Genomic DNA, 25,189 nt, shown 5'->3' with positions numbered 1-25,189 from the left:
GACATTATGGCCTATATACCTGGCATTGTACTGACACTGAAATTCAAACACCATGTTGCTCAGTTGTGTGGTAGGCAGAACATCTTTTTGGACTGACAGCAGCATACTTGCATTGCAATACCACATATTAGCAGCATGAAACGGCTTTATTACCTGTTGTTCAAATTTGTGAGATACCTTGCCTTTCTAGACCAACATGAGGTAGACTGGGCACTTTTCCAGTCTGAAAGTGATGGTCTTTGGCCCATTTGTGAGTTTGCGCGATACACAGTGAGCAATGATCTGATCAGGATAGCTATTGTCTCGCAAGATAGCTTTGTTGCACTCTATTTCTGCATCAAGCCTTCAAGGTGAGCAAATGGCTTGGGCCCTATTTACAAGATTACTGATGAGGCCAATCTTATAGCATTTGGAGCCATACGAATCCTAATACATATATTGACGGGTGAAGGTAGGCTTACAGTGGATAGTAATAGAGAACCTGTTAGCAGATTTCTCAACCAGCACGTCGAGGAAAGACTGCTCCATCTCAGAAGTGAATTTGAGCAAGGGATGGAGCGCATTCAGGTGTGTAAGGAAGTCTGCAGATTCAAAGATTGTGAATGTATTATCTACGTATCGGAAATATGCACGGAGATTAGGGTTTATACCATCAAAAATGCATTTCTCGTGGCAAAACGTTAACAAGCACTGGACCTGGGAGGGATCCCATAGCTACTGCATCTATCCGGGCATATATGGATTACAGGAATTAAGAGAGCAAAGAGAGAGTATGTAAAAATATTTTCAAGTAAAATCAAGCAAAATGCAACATTTTTTTATAAACACACAAAGCATAAGAGAATAAGTAAAGAAATTGTAGGGCCTATTAGGGACAATAAGGATAACCGGTGTTGGAAGACATTGGTTTGGTTTTTAATGAATAATTTACATCTGTTTTCACAAAGAGAGGGACGTTACTGACGTTGCAATCAGGGAGGAGTGTGAAATATTAGATAAAATTAACATAGTGAGAGAGACAGTATTAAGGGTTTAACATTGTTGAAAGTGGATAAATCCCCAGGCCCAGACGAAATTTATCCTAAGCTGTAAAGAAAAGCAAGAGAAGAAATAGCAGAGGCTGTAACCATCACTTCTAACCCTACCTGGCTACAGGTGTGGTGCCAGAGGACTGGAAGACAGCTAACGCTGGACTATTGTTTAAAAAGGGAGAAATTAATAGAGCAAGTAATTACAGGCCAGTCAGCCTAACCTCAGTGGTGGGAAAATTAATGGAAAAAAAATCCAAATGTCAGGATAAATCTTCATTTAGAAAGACCGGTATTAATTAATGACAGCCAGCACAGATTTTTTTAAGGGGAGGTTGCGTCTGAATAACAGAATTGAGTTTTCTGAGGAGGCGACAAGGAGGGTGGATGAGTACTTGATATAATCTCTATGGATTTTAACAAGGATTTTGGTAAGATCTCACATGGCATACTGGTCACAAAAGTAAAAGCCCATGGGATCCAAGGCAAAGTAACAAGTTGGATCCAAAATTGGCTCAGAGGCAGGAAGCACAGGGCGATGGTCAATGGTGGTTTTTATGACTGAAAGGCTGTTCCCATTGCGGTTCTGCGGGGCTCAGTACTAGGCCCCTTGCTTTTTGTGATATATCAATAATTTATATTTGAATGTAGGAGGTATGATTAAGGAGTTTGCAGTTGATACAAAAATTGGCCATGTGGTTGATAATGATGAAGGAAGCTGCAGACTGCAGAAAGATATCAATGGACTTGTTAGGTGGGCTGAACAATGGCAAATGGAATTCAATCTGGAGAGTGTAAGTTCATGCATTTGGGAAGGCTACAAGGCAAGGGGGTACACAATAAATGGAAGCATACTGACAAATGTAGAAGAACATATGGACCTTGGAGTGCATGTCCACAGATTCCTGAAGGTGACTGGACAGGTAGATAAGTTGGTCAAGAAGGCAAAGGGAATACTTACTTTTATTAGCCAGAACATAAGAGCTGGGAGGTTTTGTTGGAACTGGATTAAACACTAGTTGGAACACAGCTGGAGTATTATGAGCAGTTCTGGTCATCACACTATAGCAAAGATGTGATTGTGCTGGAGAGGGTACAGAGGAGATTTATGATGATATTGCCTGGACAGAAAAGATTGTACAAGCTAGGGTTGTTTTCTCTGGAACAAAGGAACCTAACTGAAGTGTACAAAATTACGAGGGATCTGGATGGAGTGGATAAGAAGGACCTATTAGCTTTCGTTGAAGGGTCTAAGACTTATAGATTTAGAGTAAAAGGTGGGAGGTTAGGAAGGGATTCAAGGGGATTTTTTTTCACTCAGAGGATGGTGGGAATCTGGAACTCACTGCTTGAAAGGGTGATAGGGAAAAAAACCCTTATAATATTTAAAAAGACGGCACAGACATGATGGACCAAGTGACCACCTCGGTATTTTTTATTATTCATTCATGGGATGTGGGCTTCGCTGGCTGGGCCAGCGTTTATTGCCCATCCCTAGTTGCCCTTGAGAAGGTGGTGGTGAGCTGCCTTCTTGAACTGCTGCAGTCCATGTGGTGTAGGTACACCCACAGTACTGTTAGGAAAGGAGTTCCTGGCTTTTGACCCAGCGACAGTGAAGGAGCAGCGATATATTTCCAAGTCAGGATGTTGAGTGACTTGGAGGGGAACTTCCAGGTGGTGGTGTTCCCATCTATCTGCTGCCCTTGTCCCTCTAGATGGTAGTGGTCGTGGGTTTGGAAATTGCTGTCGAAGGAACCTTGGTGAATTCCTGCAGTGCATCTTGTAGATGGTACACGCTGCCGCTACTGTGTGTCGGTGGTGGAGGGAGAGAATGTTTGTGGATGCCAATTGATCCGGCTGCTTTTTCCTGGACAGTGTTAAGCTTCTTGAATGTTATGGGAGCTGCACTCATCCAGGCAGGTTCTGTGCTACAATTATAATTAATTCTGTGCTGTGACTTTTTATGATTCTATATTCTGGTCAATTTAGCTCTGAACCACTCATTTTGAATTACTGTTTTCTACCCCCTCTAGATAATTTATTATCCAATATATGCATTGTATATTAATAACTCAATCTTCAGCAAGATGATGTACTGGATTTCACAACTGTAGAATTTTAAGAATGAATTTTACAGTTAAATGATATGAACAATAATAGTTATTGCTTTAGTTTAATCCCTCATTGCTTCAACTCAGAAAGTGAAACAGACTGTCTCGGCTTGAATCTGTGATCATGCTAATGTGTGATTGCTGTGACAACATATTAAACTGCCAACTGTTTGATTGGCTACCATCAACAAAGAAGTGTTGTCCCAAGTGTGGGTACAACTTAGCTATCGGAACCAAATACTTTTTGTAAACTGCAGCTTTCTTTCAATAACCAAGGAGAAGTCAGTGCGAACAATAGTTGTTCTGTAAAGAGCTCTTTGTTTGAATTTTGTAGAACATAATTAGTCTCTAATTGACTATCCTGATGCAGTGAATGGGTACTTAATTATAAATGCAGTAGAGGTAATTCACAGTCATATTGAAAGCCAAGCAAAATGTGAATCAGCAAAGGGGGTGGATTGAATATCTGAGTACATACAAGTTTAATAAGAAAGCTCCAATTCAAAATACTACTTTCAGCTAATTGAACTATGTATCTTTACCAAAGAAATCTTCACAATATGTTAAAATTTAAAACAAATACATAGTTAATTGTAATATTCTTGCATCAGTAATTGTTTCTGAGTTGAGTTAATGACACAACAATAATTTGGTTTCAGTTTAAGGTGCATGACTACATTTAACGTCTGCGATATGATTCCAAACACTTTTAAAACATTTTTTCCACTGAAGGAAGTACTAGCAAATAAAAGGGTCCAGGGTAACTTAAGAAAATTCAAGGGCATGCAGGGAAATGCTGACACAATTCCTTAGAAAAATGGAAAAAAGCCATTTGAGCAAGTATGAGCAAGCCCTTCTCGGTTTCATATACATCCCAGTTGCCATAGTATCTACCTCTCTTCACAAACACATAATTCACTAAATGCAGTGACGTAGGTTAGTTAGGCCATAAAACAAAAGAAAATCAAGCTCTCAGGCTTATTTCTAAAGGGATTGAATTGAAAAACAGAGAAGTTATGCTAAACTTGTACTGAACCTTGGTTAGATGACATTTGGAATACAGTTTTACAATCCTGGTCGCCATATTATAAAAAGCCCATACAGGCATTGGAGAGGGAGCAAAAAAAGACTTGCAAGAATGATACCAGAATTGTGAGGTATACCCATCAAGAAAGGATGAACAGACTGGTGTTTTTTTCTCTAAAAGAGTAGACTGAAGGGTGACTTAATAGAGGTCTTTAAAGATATGAAAGCTTTGATGAGGACAGAGGGCTGAATTTTCGCCACAGAGGCAGGAAACAGAAGCCGGGTCTGTTATTGGGTGGGAAACTGACTAAAGTCATGATTTTCATGGGGGTGAGCCCTTAATTGGTATGGAGACTGGTTTTCTGTCCACTTAGAGCCAGCAGGGATGGTAATGGAGGTGGGTCAGATGAAGTGAGGGAGTCATTTAGACACTCCACATCAACCATCACTGAGGCAGCTGGCTATATTAATGGAGAAGTCTGCTTATTGTGCCAAAGCCTTTCACTTTAACAGAGGGAAGCAAGATGTCACAGGGAAGCCAGAGGCCTGCCATCCAGTCCTTCTCAATGCTGACCTGGATTTAATGCTGGAGGCTGCAAGAGCGAGGAAAGAGGCCTCCCCATTCCTGAAGGAGGAGACCACTTCGTCCTGCAGCAGGTGCACCTCTCTGTTCAGCATTGTGTCAATTCGCCTCCAATTCCTCTTCTTTTCTTCCCTCCTGCTCCTGCTCCTCTGCCGATGAACTGACTTCTACTAGGCCTGGTCGCCCTCAAGATACACAGCTCTCTGAAGGGCAGTGTTATGGAGAGCACAGCAGACCACCACAATGACCAAGATCCTTGCAGGAGGGTGTTGGAGGTCATGTCCCAACCAGTCCAGGCACCAGAAATCACATCTTCAGAAGCCAAATGGCCTGCTGAATGGCTGCCCTGCTGAGGAGGTGGCATAGGTTGTATATCATTTATGTACCTCTACATGGGGTTCTATAGAGGGGCCGATAGCCACCTCTTCACGGGTTTCCCTCGTCCCTTAGGATCCACCCAAGAACTCTGGGAGATGGAGTGAAGGCAGCCTAGACTATCAAAGGATGAAAAAGTCATGGAAACAGCCTGGAAAGTGGGCACATGGACTAAGCTCTTGTTGCGGTTGCAGAAGCTGAGGGAGTGCCTTCCTATTGGTGTATCTCACTGGCTGGTCACTGGATGCCCTGAAGGCCACATGGGTACAATCAATGATGCCCTGCATCTGGAGAAACACCCTCTGTCTTTTGCTAACTGAATGTGCTGTGCAAAGAGGGCATCAGCGACCAGAGATGCATCCGTATGCAGCCATTTGTGAGATGCCACTAAGGTCCACAGCGGATCCCTGGAAGGATCCTGAAGCAAAGAAGTTCAAGGCTACAGTGACTTTGACAGCCACTGGCAGAGAATGCCATCCAGTGCTGCAAGGTGCAAAGTCTTCGGAGACAAGAACCCAGATGTCAGTGACCATCTTCCTGGAGAGTTGCAGTAGGCTGCAGCACTGGTTTCATCTCCAAGTCATCCCTGTCATCTTCAGTGGTAGATCCAGTGTTGGAGATTTGGCCTGCATTGTCTACCTGTCCTTCTTTTCTCTCCCATGTCCTACTAATGTATTCAGTTCTGCCCTTCCTGTGAAGGCTGTTGCCCCTTATCACCACGCAGTCCAAAATCTGACAGTTGTGTCCCCACTGCCAGCTGGAGTCTTCCTTCTGGGAAGGTAGCCACCCAATTGTCCATGTCAGCCTTGCTGTTCTGCTCTCGCGATGTCAGGGCGGTTCCAACTATATTCAGTGCCTGGGCACTGAGTGTCCACTCTCCCTGCCACCAATGCAGCACCAAAGCCACCTCATTACCAAGTGCCCATTCCCCCTTTGTCCCACTGACCCTCTAATGGAGCTGGGGTGAAGTTTTGGGGCAGCCATGATTGACTGCACACTGTTTACCCACTTCCCGTCAACTGTCCTGATACTGGCTGCTTCTAAAACTTGTGCGCCCCTTAAAGATCACACCCTCCCTCTTCCATAAGCTCTGAAAAACCTTTTTAACAAGTTAAATTGGTATGCAGGATTCCTGTGCCAGCCTGCCCCCTGACGCCGGGATCAGGATCTTGAAATCGACCTGCTGTCTGCAACCGGTATTTTCACATCCCCCCCCACCACCCTTCCCATCTTTGGGAGGCCCTAAAAATTCAGTCTGCTGGAGTATTTACACTTGTGGCACAGAGCAAATTAGAGGCCATCAATATGATATAGTCACCAAGAAGTCAGACAGAAAACTCAGAAGAAACTTCTTTACTCAGAGAATGGTGAGATTATGGAACTCACTACTACAAGGAGTGGTTGAGGAAAATAGTATAAATGCATTTAAAAAGGAAGCTAGATAACATAGGAAGTAGAAGGGAATAGAGGGTTATGCTGATGGAGTTCCAGGAGGAAAGATAGGAGCCAAGGTGGAATGTGAATGCCAGCATGGACTGACTGGGCCAAATGGCTTGTTCTTGTGCTGTGTGTTCTATGTAATCCTTGTAAGTTTTACAGTTAACAAAGTTGAACAGTTTTCAACATTGAGATTTTACTTACAGGAAATAGCAGGCTTGATTGCAAACTACCTGAAATTAGTAGAACTATATTTAGATTTTACAGTGAATTGTACATTACGTTTGAAAATCAAATCAATGAAAATAAGCATAACTCAATAGGGCTGGAGTCAGTACAAGTAGCGTTTCCTGGTTACGCTACTGTTTCCATCTACAGGACACTTGCATTGAATGAGAACCGTTTGTACGTTCAGTGAGGCTGGTTTAAAAAAAACTGTGTATTTTTTTTATAAAAAGTGAGAAGATTTATTTTACTTATTCAATAGTCTGAATGAAGTTCTCCCAACATTTTTCTCTTAATTTTTGAGTGATGTTTATCCAATCTGGCAACAGCTCTGCATGTCAAATATCTGACCCTATTTTTTTAATGCAGTTTCACTTGTAATAAGATCAAAGTCAAATTTGTTACTTTTAATGTAGTTTCATCTCAGATAAGCCGTTTTAAGATGAACTGTCATTTGCCAAAATAGAATAGATCTTATGAGGGCTGCATTCTATTATATTGTGTGTATAAATACATTGGCAAAAGAAATGGCAAAGGAAGAAAGGAAAAATATCAGCGAAGAATTCAGCAGTCTTTCATTAAGTAACTGGACAGAATGCTGTACTACATGAAGCACTTGCAACACCCTGTTACACTGCCAAACATTAACTTCTCACGCCAGAGAAAAAAGAAGTAGAATTTGGGTCATATTTTACAATAGTCAAAGTCAAAAAAGCAAAACCTTCCACAGCTTTAGCTGGGAAAGACCACGCACATCTCTTTTATAAAAACCAAAGTAACAGCAAGCTTTCAAAGAAATGTACTACACAACTTGAATACAGACTTTATTTAAACTGGTATTCAAGGATGTTTTTTGTAACATTATTTGCAAGCTTTAATCTCCACACGTGAGGCAGATTTTTTTTATTTGATCATGGGATGTGGGCATCGTTGGCTAGTCCAGCATTTTTTGCCCTTCCCTAATTGCCGTTGAGAAGATGGTGGTGAGGCACCTTATTGAACCACTGCAGTCCATGTGGTGTAGGGCAGAATCGGCCCAGATTTGTACTAAGTGCGGTAGTGGGCATGAGAAAAGTCGTTTTAGCCGCCTGCCGCAATGGCGGGCTTTCACACCGTATCGTCCCATTACCGGCACGTCCGGCTTCATTAATAATGCATTCGGGGAAACACTCCAGATTGCTGGCAGGCAGGCAGGCTCGGATTGGCCTGCCACACCGTGACCTCTGGGCTTTCTCACTCCGGGCACCATATTTAAAGCACACTAGAGTTCAGCCTACTTCATGTCTTCAGACCAGGAGTGATCCAGGCGACAGATGGCCCTGAAAAGCAAAGAAGATGGCAGCCTCCAAATTTAGTGATGCCTCTCTGGGGCACCTGCTGGAAGCTGTGGAAGGCCGCCGCAATGTCCTCTACCTCTTTTCTGGCCACAGGAGGTCCCAGCAGAGTTACCAATCCAGCCTGGGAGGCGGTGCCAGCGGCAGTCAGCACCAGTGGAGCACAGAGGAGGTCAGCCATCCAGTGCAGTAAGAGGATGAATGCTCTCATCCGTTCCGCCAGTGTAAGTCAACCACCTCATCACTTGCAACTCACACTCTCAAACCCATCACATCCACAGGGATCTCACACCTTAAGGGACAACACCACTAACTCTTACACTGACCCTCACATCTCCACCAGGCTCATATCCTCTGGAGCTCACGTCCTCATCCCGTCCATGGCTCCGCTCACCACACAAACATTCCATGCAGTGCCATGCGTCTTACTCACACTCTCTCCATCTGTTTTCATGCAGGAGAAACTGGCTCACAACAGCAGGGGGAGGTCCCAGACCAGGGATGGAGTGCCCCACATTAGGCCTCTCACTCACTTTGAGGAGTGTGCCATCATGCTGACTGGTGAGGATGTGAACCGTGTCTACGGCGACGATGAGGTCAGCGGCGAACATCCACATGAGGATCCTGCACCACATCTATCAATGGAACTGTGAGTGCTCCCTCTTCTGATTTTGACTCTGCTGCCATGGACTATGGTTCACAGGGAGCTCCGCCAAGTGACCAACGCCCTCAGCCAGCCTGTCCCCCAGCTGCATCCACGTCCTCACCTCCAACCAAGAGGACACCTCCTCCATTGCAGAGCTGGAAATAAGCAGCCTGGAAGACCCATCACACCACTTACCCACACCCTCCACTGGCACAGAAACACACGGTGGGACCTAGATCTAGAGCAGGTTTGGGTTCACAATCTGGTAGTCACTGCATGAATACGTGTCTACAGTAGGAGGAGGCAGGTTCAGCTGAGCTCCCCGGCACTCAGAGAGCTGCTGGTGAAGAGGTCCGAGTTGGATGAAGAGCATCTGGATTTGGCCTTCCAATTCGTGGAGAGTCAGCAGAAGGTGGGACACCATCAGAGCGAGCTGTTAGAAGCCCTCAGCAGAGTGGCACACAAGTTGGAGGAGTGCATCCGTATGCTCTCTGATGAAGTGGTGCCTACATGTGCATGCATGCAGATCTCCATGGGAAGGGTGGCAGACGCCATGGAGACCCTGGTTCAGCAGAAGGTGGAGAGCGCAGATCTGCACTCTATCGTGGTAGCCATGGTGAGTTCCTGCAATGGCAACGCAATGTCCCTCCAGATGCTCCTGCCCCTTAGGCACCTGAAGGGAGGAGGAGCAGCAGCTGGACACCCCAGGTCATCCACTCAGGAATCTCAGAGGCTGTCTGCTCCCTCTGAGTCCCTTTTACCTGTGACCCCCTCAACCTCGTCCTCTGTCACCAGAGAGGGAGCAGCTGGTCCACAGGAGGACAGCCAAAGCAAGCCGCGTCCTCAAGGCTCTGTTCTCCAGAGGACACACGCTGAAGGCAACAGAGCCAAATATTGCACAGGCTGTCTCCACCACTGCTGTGGATGGCAGGGCAACACCTAGAAGAAGTGGTAGGCCTGGGAAGGTTAAGAAATTCTGATTACTCATGGTTGCATGGTTGAACACATTTTGTCACTTTATAGTCTGAAGATATATTCACTTTCACAGAATAACGTGTAATGGTGTCTTTCAGCTCCATTGACAGGCTTCGCAAGTCCTCCCACTGCATCCCTCCCCCCACTAGCAGTTCAACTGCATGCAACTGGACCACGAATGATCCTGGAGGGAGAAGTGTGTGTGACAGGACCTTTTGGAGACTCTCCCAAGCCCACTGAGCCTTCATCCATCACACTCATCTCTCTGTCCCGAGCATTTTCCGTGCTGCCTGCTGGGGTTCTCTTTTAGTTGTCCATCTGAGCTGACCTGAATCTCTGCCCACTGACTGCACCCCCATGCAGCACTTGTGCCCGCCCAACACGAGGCTCAGTCACTTTCAATTTCTGCAAAATGGTAGTTGTCAAGTTTATCATCAGCTCCCCCATCCTTTCCCCTCTCCCAGTCACCCATGCCCTTTCCCCACATCACTGTTGACCCCCTCCCCCTCAGCATCCCCCTCCCACCTCCCCTCCGTCACCTACCAGCCCAAACCCTTGTCTTTCCAGGATATCTAGGTGAACGCGCACATTCCCTACCTTCTTGAGAATCCCACTTCCATCCACATTTACCTCCCTGACCTCCTCCTTGCTACTCCCAGGGTCCATGTCTGCCTCTGAGCTCCCACCAACCACCCTCACCACTCTTCCTACTGCTACCAACACACCCTCACCCTCCCATCCTACTGGCTCCCTCTGCCCCCTCTCATACTCACCACCCCCTCATACCACACCCACTCTCGACTTGCTTCCCTGGAGGCATCAACTCCACAGACCCCTCTCTTGCACATTCACCTGGACATCAGCACAACCCTCCTCACCCCAGACACCTTCCCCCACAACAGAACTCCCTCCTCCCCCCCCACCCCGGCCATCTTCCCCCTTCCGTACTCCGTCCTCTAACCCCCAGCCACTAACCCGCCTCTGAACTCCCTCACCTTCCTACCGACATCTTCCCCCTACCAAACTACCTCCTTGACACCCCCCACAGCCATCATCCCCCCTCCATACTCCCTCCCTTACACCTTTCTCCCCCTTACATCTACCTTCCCACTTGCTGCATTCTCCACCTCCCAACCTGCTGCATTCTCCACCTCCCAACCTCATCCTCCCCCCCCCCCCCACCTCGATATCTTCGTCCCTCCCACAATCCCACACCCCGTCCAACACCTTCATCACTCCCTGACACATTTGTCACTCCCTCCCAACCTCTCAACCCACCTGACACATTTGTTCCCCCACCCCGGTACACCTTCCTCTACCACTCACAGGAGAGAGTGTTCCAGGGTTTTGGTGGTGAAGGAATGACGATATAGCTCCAAGTCAGGATGGTGTGGATGTGGAGGTCAACTTGCAGGTGGAAGTTTTTCCCATGCGCCTGCTGCCCTTGTTGTTCTAGGTGGTAGAGGTCATTGGTTTGGAAGGTGCTGTCTAAGGAGCTTTGGTAAATTGCTGCATTGCGTCTTGAAGATGGTACACACTGCTGCCCCTGTGACATAGTGGTGGAGGGAATGAATGTTCAAGGTGGTGAATGGGGTGTTGATCAAGGAGCTGCTTTTGCCCTGGATGGTGTTGAGTTTCATGAGTGGTGTTGGAGCCAGTGGAGCCTATTCAATCACACTCCTACCTTGTTGATGATGGGCAGGCTTTTGGGAGTCAGGAGATGAGTTGTTCCCTGCAGAATTCCCAGCCTCTGACCTGCTCTTCTTGTATCCACAGAATTTATATGGCTGGTGCCAGTTCCATCAGTCTGTGAATTATGCACTGTAAAATATAAAATATTCAATAAATATTTAGTCTAGAAGAATTCCATGTTTGTTGGTATGGTATTGTCTTAACCTCCTAACAATTTGATGTTCAAATGACATTGAAATTATAATGTGGGAGGCTAGTATGCAATCACTTAGTACAGTCTTCTGAAATTCTTCACTACAGAAGCATTAAACTGTTTAAATAGATTAACATCTCTGATAAAATAAAGAGGAAATTTTTATATGATACAATTCATGCTCTCGAATCTCTCAGCATAATTTCAGGAGCATTGTGCTTCATGATTTGATAATTATTCAACAGTCACATTTTACACTGGTATCATTTTGTTTGCCTGAACAGTTGGTTCTTTAGTGAATGTGCTATGTCAACATGAACCCTGTAGCAGGCAGCTCATACGTTGGAAAATAGGGTCAACCATAGGATAACATTGAACCATATGTGCAACTGACCAATAAATCACTTACCAGCCTTCTAAGTGTGCCAGATTGTTAATATATCGTAAACTATTTGTGCAGCAATGATGTTCTGTCATTGGATTTTAACAATACAGTGCCGCCTCAGATATATGCAAACTCTTTATTGTTTTGGACTCCTAAAAATCTGGCAAATTTTTAAAAATTCAAAATTCTGCAACTAACATTTCAAATTAATAGTTAATCTTCCATCGATTACAACTCATGAAATCTACCCAAATATTATAAATTTCAAAGAAGATGCAGTGTTCTAGAGCACTTAATACCTTATATAATGTAAATGGAATGTCACTTATGAGACTATTTATGAGATTAATTCTATCATAAACTTTGATAAACTACCCATCATTACATTGCCATCTGTAGAATATCCAAAAATAATACTTTCCAACCACACACACTAGCATTCCGGCCTCCAGTGTAGTTCTCCTGTAAATCGGCGATTTAACAAGAAAAATGTTTGCGTTTCATAACTCTATGAACTTGGACTTAATCTCTTGAATTATGTGGATAATTTTTAATAAATGTTGACCACAGATGAATGCTTGCCTAATTAAAGCATAGAAATTCAGTATACCAAATCTGTGTCCAATGTGCAAAACTCTATTCATTTTTGGCCTATGCGAATCTGGTATACCAAACCCTTTTCCATTTGCTTTCAGAGCAAAGATTCTCAATTCAAACTTAGCTCTTCAATACATAATCCTGACCAAAGCTGAAAACGCTTTAGCTGCCTCAGACTCTGGAATACTCATCTACTTTTCTGCCTTGCTATCTCTTTCTCCTTTTTAAAAGCCTCTTCAAAATTTCTCTCTTTCGCCACATCTTTGGTCACCTCATTTAACTCTTCTCCTTCACTGTCCATTGTCCATTTTTGGCTCTGTTGACCCATTTTTGGTCATTTCGTTGCATTGAAGGCACTAATACAAGTTGTCATAAGATACCAAATTAGCAAAAGTTTAATCCTCAATTTATTAAACAAATTGGCCCAATCTCAATTTTTATTTGAAGATAGCAGAACATTTTGGTGCTCTCATGAAGGCATGCTTTATGTCAAATGATAATTTTTAATGCCCCATCTAGAAACCTGAATTGAACTTTTGAAAACAGACTTTTTAAACATGGAGACTAAAGGTAACTTGAAATTAAAGCACAAGATGGTTACCCCAATTTGTATTGCTATACATTCCAATTCATTGGAATGGAGACAGCATGTCTGCAAAACCCACCAAAGACAATGACCTCCTGGGGAATGTGAAGGACCCACATCTCCTGTCTCATTAGCAATGCATTAAGGAAAGGCATTAAGGCAATCACCTGAGGTATTCAACTTTTAGGGACAAACCATTAAGCCTAATCACTTGGACGATGGGACTCTGGCTAAGAGAGCTTTCCATACATGGTTTAATCAAGTTACACTTTGAATACACAGAGTGTATTTGAGTGAAAGTCAAATTGTATTTATTATTTTACATAGATTGGTTTAAGTATATTAAGGCTAACCTCTTTCTTTGTTAAATTCAAGAAAACTTGTCCGATTGGTTCTTTTATGATCACAGCATGTGACAGTGTCAGTTCTCAGAGGGCAATTTAGCCAGTCTCACTCTCCCGCCCTTTCCCCATTGCCCTGATATGTTACTCCCTTCAGGCACTTATCCAATTCCCTTTTTAAAATCCGGTTTGAATCTGACTCCACTGCCCTCTCAGGCAGCGGATTTAAGATCATAATCTTGTGCTGCGTAAAGAAGCTTTTTCTTATGTCACTTTTTGTTGTTTTGCCAATCACCTTAAATCTTTATGCTCTGGTTCCCGACCATTCTGCCAATGGGATGATTTTGACCACTTTATCAAATCTGGTGTTGAATTGGAAATTGGGGTTGTGTTCACTGGTACCACAGTTGGAGGAGCTGATCATGGACAGCCTGGCCATAAAGGGGATGTGTCTGTTGCCTCCTCTCTTCCTCTTGCGCCTTCTCTTCCTCCTCAGCTGCTCACCGTATATCTGATAGCAGGGCAGTGCCCTCACGATGACGAAGTAGTGCAGGATGCAACAGAATACGCAGAATCACGACACGCACTCAGGGTAGCACTGCAGGGCTCCTCTAGAGTGCGTACAAGCAGTGGAAGAATTGCTTAAGCACCCCAATGGTCTGCTCGATTACATTCTGTGTGACAGCATGGCTCTCATTGTATGCATCTTCCCCACATGTGCATGGGTTGCACACCAGAATCCTAAGCCAGATGGTCGGCAGATAAACCTTGTCGCCCAGTAGCCTGATGTCATCCCGGTCCCTTTAAATTTTTAGGAAGGCAGGCAGACAGCGAAATCAGCTGTCCGCCCGCCGACCTGTCAATGGCCAATTAAGGCCATTGACAGGCTAATTAAGATACTTAAAGACCTGCCCGTCCAACCTTAAGGCTGATGGCAGGCCAGGAGCCCCGGGGGGCTTCTGATAAAGCATGAAACCTCATCCACTGGCGGGATGAGGTTTCATGTCCGTTTTTAAAAAGTCTAATAAAGTTTATGTCATTTTTATTAACATGTCCCATCTCATGTGACATTGTCACATGAGGGCGACATGTTAATAATTTTTTAATTTTTCTATTTTTTGACTTTCTTACCTGTCATTAATCTCCCTGAGACAGGATTTTGCCTCAGGGAGCAATGTGCTCTTTCGTGCACATGCACGAAACAGCGCACTTTGACAGATGGGGATTCCCTCCCCCCCCCACCACCGCACAGGAAGCACATAGCGCTTTCCGTCGGACAGCCCGCTGGGTGGGCCTTAATTGGCCCGCCCACTCAAAATGGTGGCGGGCCCCATTTCGGTGGCGGGGGTCAGCTGTCCACCCGCCATCCGAGGGCAAAGTTCTGCCCAAGGCCTTCACCAAATGCCACACCACTCCCTGTAGACTCCACCAACTTTAAATAACAATGGAAACCACCAAACACTTCTATTAACTCAACAGCAGCCAGTAGAAATGAATCAGCAACTAATCTGAGAGTGGTGAATATCTCTTTAAATAACGCGGGTGGGAGGTTCATCCTGCTCCTGAACACGTGTGAGGTTGAGAGAGACTGGAGCATTGAGGTTCATAATGGCATAGCTAGAGTCAAATCAATGTTACACTCCAACCAACATCATAATCTGCCTACTCTGCATACTTCTGGCACACATTTCTAGCACCCCTGCTACAAACCTACCCAAATGGTGTTTGGCAGCCTGCACCCAGAGTTCAAACTGACAAGCAGGTCACAGTTTATTAACATAAGAAGAATGATTAAATATTTCTCAATTATTCATGAAGCTAATTTTAGTCAGTGTAATTTTAACAGTTTATTATGTAGTAGAAGATATATTGCTTAATTACTGTGAGCCCATTTGCCTGCAGGTGTAGAGTTATCGCTCCCAGAAGGGACATTGGCTGTGTCAACATTAGAGACTGCCAGACTAAGGTTTCTTGAAGGACAGGGAGAAGCCCACTAGGATTTAGTGTTTGGTAAATAAACCTAAATAATCACGCAATTAAAACTGACGGTAGCAGTATCTGATATTTAATGCATTTGAAATATTTTGTTCAAGTAGAGAAGTGAAAAGAGCAAAATAAGGTTTAGATAAATAATGTTTTATTTTAACTGCAGCATATAAATGGAGACTCTCAGGACTCATATCCACATGTAGTAACTTGATCAAATTGAGTGAGGTAAAATTACCTCACTGCTCACAATTAAAAGATTAGATTAAAATGATAATGTCACTGGATGTTAGCTAATTATAATGGTTTGGAAAAGGAGATAACTGCCCTGCAGGATCCCATGAGGATCAGTGGCTGTTGGGAAACCCGAACTCTCTTTTGAAAAATCATTACGTGGTATACGTTTGCCTGAAATAGGAAAATGACATTGCATTGTTTGATGTTCTAGGCTGTTGTTTACTCAATGAAAATCTGATAATTCTGCAACACTTGCCACAGTTGTAGTATTTAGATGGGCTGAAAGCTGATCACAGATTTATGATTTGGATTATCAGTGTGTTGATCCAGACTAAAATTCACATGCAATTACTGAATACAGTAACTCTTGTGTTACATCCTTAAAAAAAACTATGTCCCTTAATTTGGCATTGTCAGCATTGTTCTATTTTTATTATTCTACCTATAGATTTAAAATTTTAAAAAATAAGATTATGCTGTGTAATATTAGCAAATGGTGTGCAAAATTATTGCACTTCTGTGCAAAATTCCTTTATCTTCCATTTTGTTTCAATGGAAGCATTAATCCACTTACTTTAGTATCACACAGTGTCATTTCAAAGCCAAATTAATCAAACACCTTTTTTTCTTTACTCTTTCATGGGATGTGGATGTCATTGTCAGTATTTGTTGCCCATCTCTAATTGCTATTGAACTGAGTGGCCTGGTAGGCCATTTCAGAGGGCAGTTAGAGTCAACCACATTGCTGGAGTCACGTCGGCCAGAGAGGGTGATGATGCAGATTTCCTTCCCTGAAGGACATTAGTGAACCAGATGGGTTTTTACAACAATCGATGATAGTTGTCATGGTTACTTACTGAGACTAGCTTTATATTCCAGATTTATTAATTGAATTTCAATTCCACCAGCTGCCATGGTAAGATTTGAACACATGCCCCCAGAGAATCCTCTGGATTACTAATCTAATGGCATTACCACTACACCACCGTCTCCCCCTAAACCTACTAAGGTTACCTTTTTCATAGGGGTGTTTGGAGGGTACCGCAGCTGGATATTCCTGCCAAATTGGAGCACGACCTATTTTCGAAGTAATTTACGCTTTGATGGCAGATGTGATGGTATCATTCTCACATCTGTTACTCTACGTGATAGAATATAAAGATAGAACTGGTTGGGTTGAAGCAGCAGAACATAACCCTTTAGCAATCCATATGGTACTTGCCGCAAGATTTTCCTTGATCTAGTTGAGGAGTGATGAGGTTAATGTTGTGTAGTGGCCTATAATTTTAAGGTCGAGGAAAGTTGATCTAATCACTACAGTTCTAAGACCAGTGGCCTGAAATTTGCAGCTACATTTTTTCCCCCATTGTGCCTCATTTTACTTCCAGAGTAGAAACACAAATTTTACAGCCCCCAAGTAGACAGGGAGAGGCTGTAGGAGTGGTCTGATAGATTTGTACAGAATAGAGGGCATAACCTCCCGAACTTGTCCCTGTCAGAGCAGGGGGACAATATTCATGTTGAGAACCCAGTTTACTAATGGGTGGGTTTAACTGAGGCTCTTTAACTCAGTGGCGGCATTGGCATCCCATCTCTGGGTTGACTAACCAATAACTCTCACATGTAAACCTCCCTCCTCTTGCTTGCCCCCCAAAGCGATGGTAGAATTTGCTCAGCTTTGATTTTTCAGAGTTATTTGGGGTGATTTTCATCTGACAGCATTCCCATTTCTTATCTGAAGATCATCAGTCAGAAAATGAAAAACAGCATATGACTTAGTTTTGTGCTGGTTGATTAATTAAGTTGTATTGCAATCTCTCTTTGATACACTCTCATAAGCACAGATTTTTAACTTCAATCTTATCATGAAAAATCTACATACAAAAATAATTGGAAAAAGGCATCCTATGATTTTCAACACGTGCCTAATTTGAGGTTTGGTTCAAGGTATCGTAGGGTAATTGGTACTAAGCTGGTCCATGACAGGTCTTCCCCGATAGCATTGCATGGCACAGATTTTTACTTCGGAATTAGAAACAATTATGGAAATTGGCACCTTTACCCACCAGCATCTTTGTGCAGTGTACAGTAAAGCCCATCTGTCACTGCGCTTACTGATGCAGTTTCCCATCCCTTATTTTAATAAAGAAAACTGAGTCATCAACAAATTTAAATTGAATTAATGAAATGATATTTGCTTTTGCTTTGAAAATTAACATGCATTAATGGTCTTAGACCAAGTTCCAAGTATTAAGGACAATATGTAAAAATCGAATGCTTTTTGGTAATGTTTTCTGACAATTTGTAAGCAGTATTATTAAAAATTGAGACTTGCCCTGCAGCCCATTCTGTTTCCCATTGCACATTTAATAGATTACAAGTTGCTATGCAGAAAATCTCATTTTCTCCGGCACTTTTCATTCTGCCTTCGAAGATACACTGTTAACAAATACCAACAATTTTTAAAAATAAATATCAATTCTCTACTCTTTTACTTTAATATGCCTAGAGCTTTTTCCTAAATTAAGCAGCATTGCCCATTGTGAGGATAAGTACATCATAGTAAATGCCCACGGTAAGAAAATGTGCAGTGCAGATTATAGTCATTTTAGTTTAGCCTTTCCAGATCAAATGCATTTTTGCCAGAAAACTTGGCTACCTCTCCCAGGAGGGACATAAAGTAGTTTCATTCTGGTGCTGTAATCACTCACTAGGTCTGTGAGAAGTTCATTTTTTTCTTATTTTTAAAACCAATTTTCTCCCTTCTTTTCTGTTGCCCTGTTCCTCTGGTATTATCCTGAGTAGTTTTTTCCTCCAATGTTTGAGCCTAGATCTGAGGACTAGATTTTTCTTTTTCCTACACCTGTTTGGTTGGTGCAGGAGTTCCATCCTTACCGCACCATGATTCCAACCTAGTTCCCTGGCCGTGCTATTCCTTGCAAACTCCCAGCAGACTATCTACCAGTAAGTGGAGTACCAGGGTCACTGAGGGGAATGGTAGTGGTGCTGCAGCGTAGCTAAACCCTATCCTCATTGGTGATTGTCTCTTTCCCAACTGCCACATGGGCTCAGGTGGTTATTCCTGTTGAATTCTGGTCGAAGTCCCTGAGATAACAATAGGAAGGAATTGACATTTCCCGATGGAGGGAGAGAACTGTTCAGCAGTCTCCTCTCTTTCTGTCCATTTCACTCCCACCATACTTGCATGCTCCAGACCTCAATCTAACCTGAGGCCCGTGGTAGGGCTATTCTTCTGCCTTAATGTGAGTCTCTCCTTCTGCTGCAGTGGAGCTGCTTATACTACAACCTAGCACATCCAGGAACACAGAATAATCCTATATCTTCAGTGTTATGTAGGTTTTAATAACTGCTCAGATTGAAGCTATGTTCCTTGGTTCACTACCATACTCCAAGTGAAATGTGATCGACATGTGACCCAGTAATTCTTTACAACAATTCATCTTCAGAAGATTCATCCATTCATCTACCCTGTCCATATTGTAACCAAGAAAAATCCTTTCACATCTTCATTGGGAGCAGGATTTTTCGGAGGGAGCCAATGATAACGTGAGTGCAAATGATGGTTTGGATTGTTGAGAAAAAGCAAAAGCTATGCAAACATGTGTTATTTTCTCAAGTTGGTGCTATCGATCAACAATAAAGTAGTGAGATCATCGGCCCTGCTGTGACCTTCTTGATGTTCCTGTGAACAACAAACTGACTAGCACTGCAGATATTCCCCACAAACTTGGAATGAGCCAATGGCACAAAAGCACTGTCAAAGATTTAGCTTGCTATTGGCATTACTCATTGTTTTAATTCTGAAAAATCTTTTGTCATATTTGGTGCAACAATCTAAGTTTATTCAAAAAGCAAGTGTTTGAGGAAGATGGGGTGGGGAGCAAACCATTTCATTCAAATACAACCATTCTGTGTGATTTCTTTGAATGTATATTTTCTACGCAGTTGCTTTTAGATTTAAGTAACCAACACTTAGTTAAATTCATAAAGCTTGGCCACCATTTCAGAGGCATTTATGACCTTACCTTTTCCAAGTCAAAACAAAAGACTTGCATTTGTTTAGTGCCTTTCATGGCCTCAGGATACCCCAAAGTACTTTAACAGCTAACAAAATACTTTTGAAGTGTAGGCACATCATGTAATGTAGGAAACATGACAGACAATTTGCACACCACAAGCTCCCACAAACATGCGAATATAAAAATTAGGAGCAGGAGTAGGCCACTCGGCCCCTCGAGTCTGCTCCGTATTCAATAAGATCTTGGCTGATCTAATTTTAACCTCAACTCCACATTCCTGCCTACCCCCGATAACCTTTAACCTCTTGCTTATCAAGAATCTATCTACCTCTGCCTTAAAATTCAACCACCTCTGCCTCAACCACCTTTTGAGGAAGAGAATTCCAAAGTCTCACAATCCTCTGAGAGAGATATTTTTTCCTTCTCTCTGTCTTAAATGGGTGACCCCTTATTTTTAAACAGCAATGTGATCATGTTTTCTTGTGACGTTGATTGAGGCTAGGACACTGGGGATAACTTCCCTACCCTTGTTTGAAATAGTGCACTGGGATCTTTTATGTCCACCTGAGGGGGAAGATGAGGCCTCAATTTAACATCTCATCTGAAAGACAGCACCTCTGACAGTGCAGCATTCCCTCAGTACCATCCTGGAGTGTGGGTTGAACCCAGAACAGTTAGTAAGTTTGATCTGAAGTACTTGAGACACTGGGCAGAATTCAGTTTGTGTGACGGGAGTTCCATCAACTGGCTGGAGAACTGGAGGGAACCTTACACTGCTTCTCTCTAGGAGGCCTGTGTCAGATGCAAGGCAGCGGGGTGGCTTTCAGCAGGTTCCCTCCATTCCGGAGGCCAGGTCCCTCAATGGGGAACCAAGTGCCGAGAGTCCCCATACCCCGCCGTCAAGGCCGCAGGGTTTATTGGGTGACTTTCAGAAGGTCTGGGAAAGCCATGCTGGTCCTGTTAAATCCTGAGCCCTCATTAAATTCCGGTGGGCTCAGGGATAATTGCTCTTGAGTTATTTGTTAATGAGCCGAATTGACATCCCATTGCCAGCAGGTGGGATTTCCACGTCAGGGCTTCCCGCACCCTGTCTCCAACTGAATTTGGGAATTAGACATGGGAACTCCAGCCCAATTCTCCTGGTCCCCTGCCATCGTGCGTGCTCCAGGGGGATCCATTAAATTTTGCTCAATTTGTCTACAACTTTTGAAGAAAACTAGTGAAGACAACGAACAAAAGAAAAATGATTCACTACATAAGAAAATGGATAACACTATTGTTCTATCACAAGTATAAGCTACTCATTTTCTTACTGTAAGAAGAGATAGAAGTTTGACAGCTGCTGTGAAGAATGATGTTGCTATAATTTACTTCTCTGTCATTATTTGATAAATTAGTTCATCAGTTAAAGCCTAAAGCAAGTTCTAGTGGGGTGTTATACCACTGACTTATTAAGACAAGGGGGATTCCAGGATAGAAGTAATCACTGAAGTAACTTAAAAGGGATTGCCGGTTTGTTATCCTGAATGCATTGTAATATTTTTATTAGATAACAGGACAAGTGAAAACATTCTTGAAAGGAAACTAGGATTTACCTATGAGAGCACGGTGAAACTCAACAGCTAACAATATCTGATTTCAAAAGGCGAATAAAGGAAGCCAAAAAAAAATGTACTCTGATCGTGTTGACAGCCGTTAGCACTGATTTCCCACCCTCTCTTCTTTGGCAAGCTCCTGCCCTAAGGACCAATCAGAGCTTGCCATGCGTAGGTAATTAGAGTGGATCCTAGAAATTCTGGCAGGGTCAGCTCTGTTGAACTTCGGTGAGTGCAATGCTCCCTGACCTCTGGCCTTTCCATTTCAGCATCAGAACTAAAAAAATCCTGATTTAGAATCCTTCAAAAAAAAACACCAGAATGGCAGCACACATACTTAGCTGATCCTTCAGTAGAAGAGTGTTCTTCCCTAAATGTCCTGTTGTTCCAGATGTTTTGTTGGGAATCAGGCAGATTGACCAGTAATTGTGATGTTTTCTTCCCTTGGTGCAGGCTGGTTATGAATTGATTTCAGTTGATGGAAAAAGCCTACAGAATGTCACACACCGACAAGCAGTGGATATAATCCGTCAATCTTACAGTAACAAATCTCTGGATCCAATGGTGTTCGTGGTTAAGGTACCCAAGAGCAGCTGAAGACTAAATCTGTCAGGACCAGGATGGACCTTTGGCGTATAATTTGGGATGACCACACATTACAGACATTTTTAAATGTATGATGGGAGTCTTTCAACGGAACTTCGATTGATTTGAAATCTGTAAACCACCTTACTGTTGATTTTAAAAGCAATTTACAAAACATTTCATACAGTGGATGGACACTGTTTTCTATATTATCCCTAAGTGAATGGGTCATTACTCTCTATACATATGACTCCCAAAATAGAATCTCACACAGTTCCTTCTTGAGCAGATGGTTCGTTAATCATTTTATGGAAAACGTGTTCATTGTCATTTTTCATGTCAAGCTCAAGAATGTGAGTTGGATGGTCTGGTGTATAATGTTAAACACTAACATCCGTCACAATGCACCATATGTTTAAAAGTTGATCGTGAACTGACTTGTGGGCAGGATGGGGGCTGTGGTTCGCGTACACATTTGCCACATAATTTGTGTGCACCATTGATCTACCGTTTAGGATTCTTTTTTTGCACAAGAATTCTTCATGACAGTACCGTTGGGAGTGTCCATTCTTTGGGCAGTTGTTACACATAATTGTGGTATAGTCGTGGCACTTAAGAGTTTCAACTTGCAAGCTTCTGAAGAATGCTCAGTGAAGCATTCTTCACTCAGGTTGTAGAAGAATAGTTGAATATTTAGATGAAGTCATAATTGGTTGCGAATATTTTTCCTTGAACTATGCAGGCTACTTTACTGCAGAGAAATCATGTAACTATAGCATTTAGCTAATGCTGCTTTTCGCTGATATGAATGGAAGAGGAACCTAAATAACTTGGGGCTGTATTTTACAGGGGATGGATTACCACCCTCCCTGTATTAAAGGCCTGTTGGCCTCTTGCCGACCATCAATCCAGCCATCCTGCAGTGGTATTACACTGGGTGTGGCCTTAATAGGGTCAGAATGCACTTCTGCCCCCAAGGGGACAGGAAGTCCAACCTGGAGAGCTGCTGGCCAACCTGATGATTGGCAGCTCTGTAGCCCCAGCAGCACCATAAGAGAGTGGTAGCCACTGCTGGGACTACAATCAGTCCCCAGAGAAGATGGATACTGGACTTGGGTAAGTCTGGGGATTTTGGGGGAGCACAGCTGGGAGACCCCAGGAGGTATCCCTCTTCCTCCCCACCTTTAACCTGTGCAGGTGAAAGCTGCCAGACTAGTTACCATCCTTCTGCTTTCCCCGTAGACCGAAAAACTGCAGTGGAGGGGGAATGAAGCCCTTAAGTGGTAGTTCAGTGTCCACATAAGACTTTCAATAGGTCTAAGCACAGGCGTGTTGCCTGACTCCTTATCCCCCCCACCCCACTTATTATGAGGGACAGGTTGGGGTTGGATGGAAAGGCAACCCACTTTATTTTAGTTGCCCCCCACCACATCCCCCCGCCTTCAAATACACCAGCGGGGGTGGGCTGTAAAATTTGCTCCTTGGTGTTCTTGGGTAAAATTCCCACTCCTTCCCATATACTCTGTCCCTGTAACTCATGCAGGATCTCAATAAAAGCTTCATGATGCTATCAAAATGAAAGGTTTACCACTGTTAGGAAAAAAAAACCTTGTGTGAGTCATAACTTCAATTTAGTGGAAGTTACAGAACTTCACTTCATGAGGTCATTTGATCTGTGTTTTTTTATATTTAAATGATTACTTTTAATTTTTACCATTAATACAGATTAAGTACATGTTGTCTGTTATAAATTAAAGAAGCCCTTCAAAAATACACCCTCTATTTATGAATGCACAACTAAAAAATACAGATAAGTGAACCTTTCTTGGTAATTCAGACTTTCTCAATTCAACCCCAAACTATCATGGCGCACTTGAATATATTCAAAGATATGTACATATTTGATTGTAAATGGCATTGTAATTTTTTTTTATTAAGAACACAACTGCATGTGTGCAAAACTCCATGCATGCTGCACCGGCATTTTCTAACTCGAATTGAACTACATCAGCAAATGTTCAAATTCTCTCAATCGAATCAAATGCCCTTTTCCTTTCTCCCTTAACATCCACAGTAAAAGTTAGCACAATCATCCCTTAGTGAAAGCACTGGAGATACTGAGTTTCCCACTTACATGTTTCTGTCATTGGTCATTTGTCAGGCTATATACATGTACATAATTCATATCGTTAAATAAATAGTCCTGAATGCTTGATAGCACCTAGGCACTTATACATTAAGCCAGTGCTATCAACGGCAAAGTACAGTTTGTCTGTCATTAACAGCACTCTTTTGTATTAAGCTGGTTGACCTCCAGGTACATAATGGCATCAGAAACTCACAATTTTTATGGGACCCATCAGCTGCTGTCAGTCCTACTTATCTCTCAATGATAGGAATTTTTCAGCAGCAGCACCTGCATAAACAAAGGGCAGCAGTACACAGTGTAATTGTCTCTGAGTGGTGCCCTCATGGGACTGCATATTAAATATAAGTGCCTCCCTGACACATCCAGAAAAATCTTTGAAGAAAGGTGGTAATACAATGCTGTCACCGACACATTATCACCAAGTTCCAGATTAATTCTATGCAATGGGTATTATTGCATATGTTTTTAAGATTACTGTTATAAATGTAATCACAGAATTACCCGAATCTGTTTACAATCAATTTTTAACCAAAGAGGCATCTTTTATTTGCATTGTGGTACATGGCAACTATGCAATCCAATCCAACAAATTAACTTTGTGCAGCTTGTGACCCTTGATAATCTGTAGCAAAAAAGTGCCTTAATTTTGTTTATTAGCTTATTTCTCTACCAAAACACAAAATAGCAAAAATATTGTGATATAATTTCCCCCATTGTTTCTTTGTGAAATAAAACTTGGCATTGATACAGAGTGGCTCTGATGTGATTTCAACAATTTATACCCTTTCACTCATCTCTCTTCTGAGTAAAGCAAGAGGAAGATTTGCATGTAAAATGCCTATTAAATATCAGTGTTTCACTTGACTGACACTTGGCTGTGAATGGAGCAACTGTGCTCAGAAGTCATGCATTGAGATCAAGTTTGCTTTTGTTAATAACTAATTTTATCACTTTCTGTCAGAAATTTTTTGTTCATTTTTAAGCCAATGATCTCGACTTCACCTGTCATAATGTGTGGGACATGACCGGGGAGAGAGGAGGATTAAAGATTTAAATACAGGGG

At 42.9% G+C, this 25,189-nt stretch overlaps 1 protein-coding gene across 2 annotated transcripts in view; it reads left to right on the top strand.

Moving 5' to 3' along the window:
- Positions 1 to 24,877, top strand: part of pdzd7a (PDZ domain containing 7a) — a 103,640-nt gene extending 78,763 nt beyond the window's left edge. For both annotated transcript variants that reach the window (XM_078565160.1, XM_078565159.1), the window contains one exon: positions 21,846 to 24,877. In XM_078565160.1, the coding sequence (XP_078421286.1) occupies positions 21,846 to 21,989 (144 nt within the window). In that variant the 3' untranslated portion in view covers positions 21,990 to 24,877. The remainder of the gene's footprint in view (positions 1 to 21,845) is intronic.
- The last annotated feature ends 312 nt before the right edge of the window (positions 24,878 to 25,189 follow it).

This window comes from Cetorhinus maximus, chromosome 20, assembly GCF_964194155.1.
Source record: "Cetorhinus maximus chromosome 20, sCetMax3.hap1.1, whole genome shotgun sequence".
NCBI lineage: Eukaryota > Metazoa > Chordata > Chondrichthyes > Lamniformes > Cetorhinidae > Cetorhinus > Cetorhinus maximus.
The sequence above is the reverse complement of the archived record's forward strand: the minus strand, read 5'-3'. Positions and strand labels throughout refer to the sequence as shown.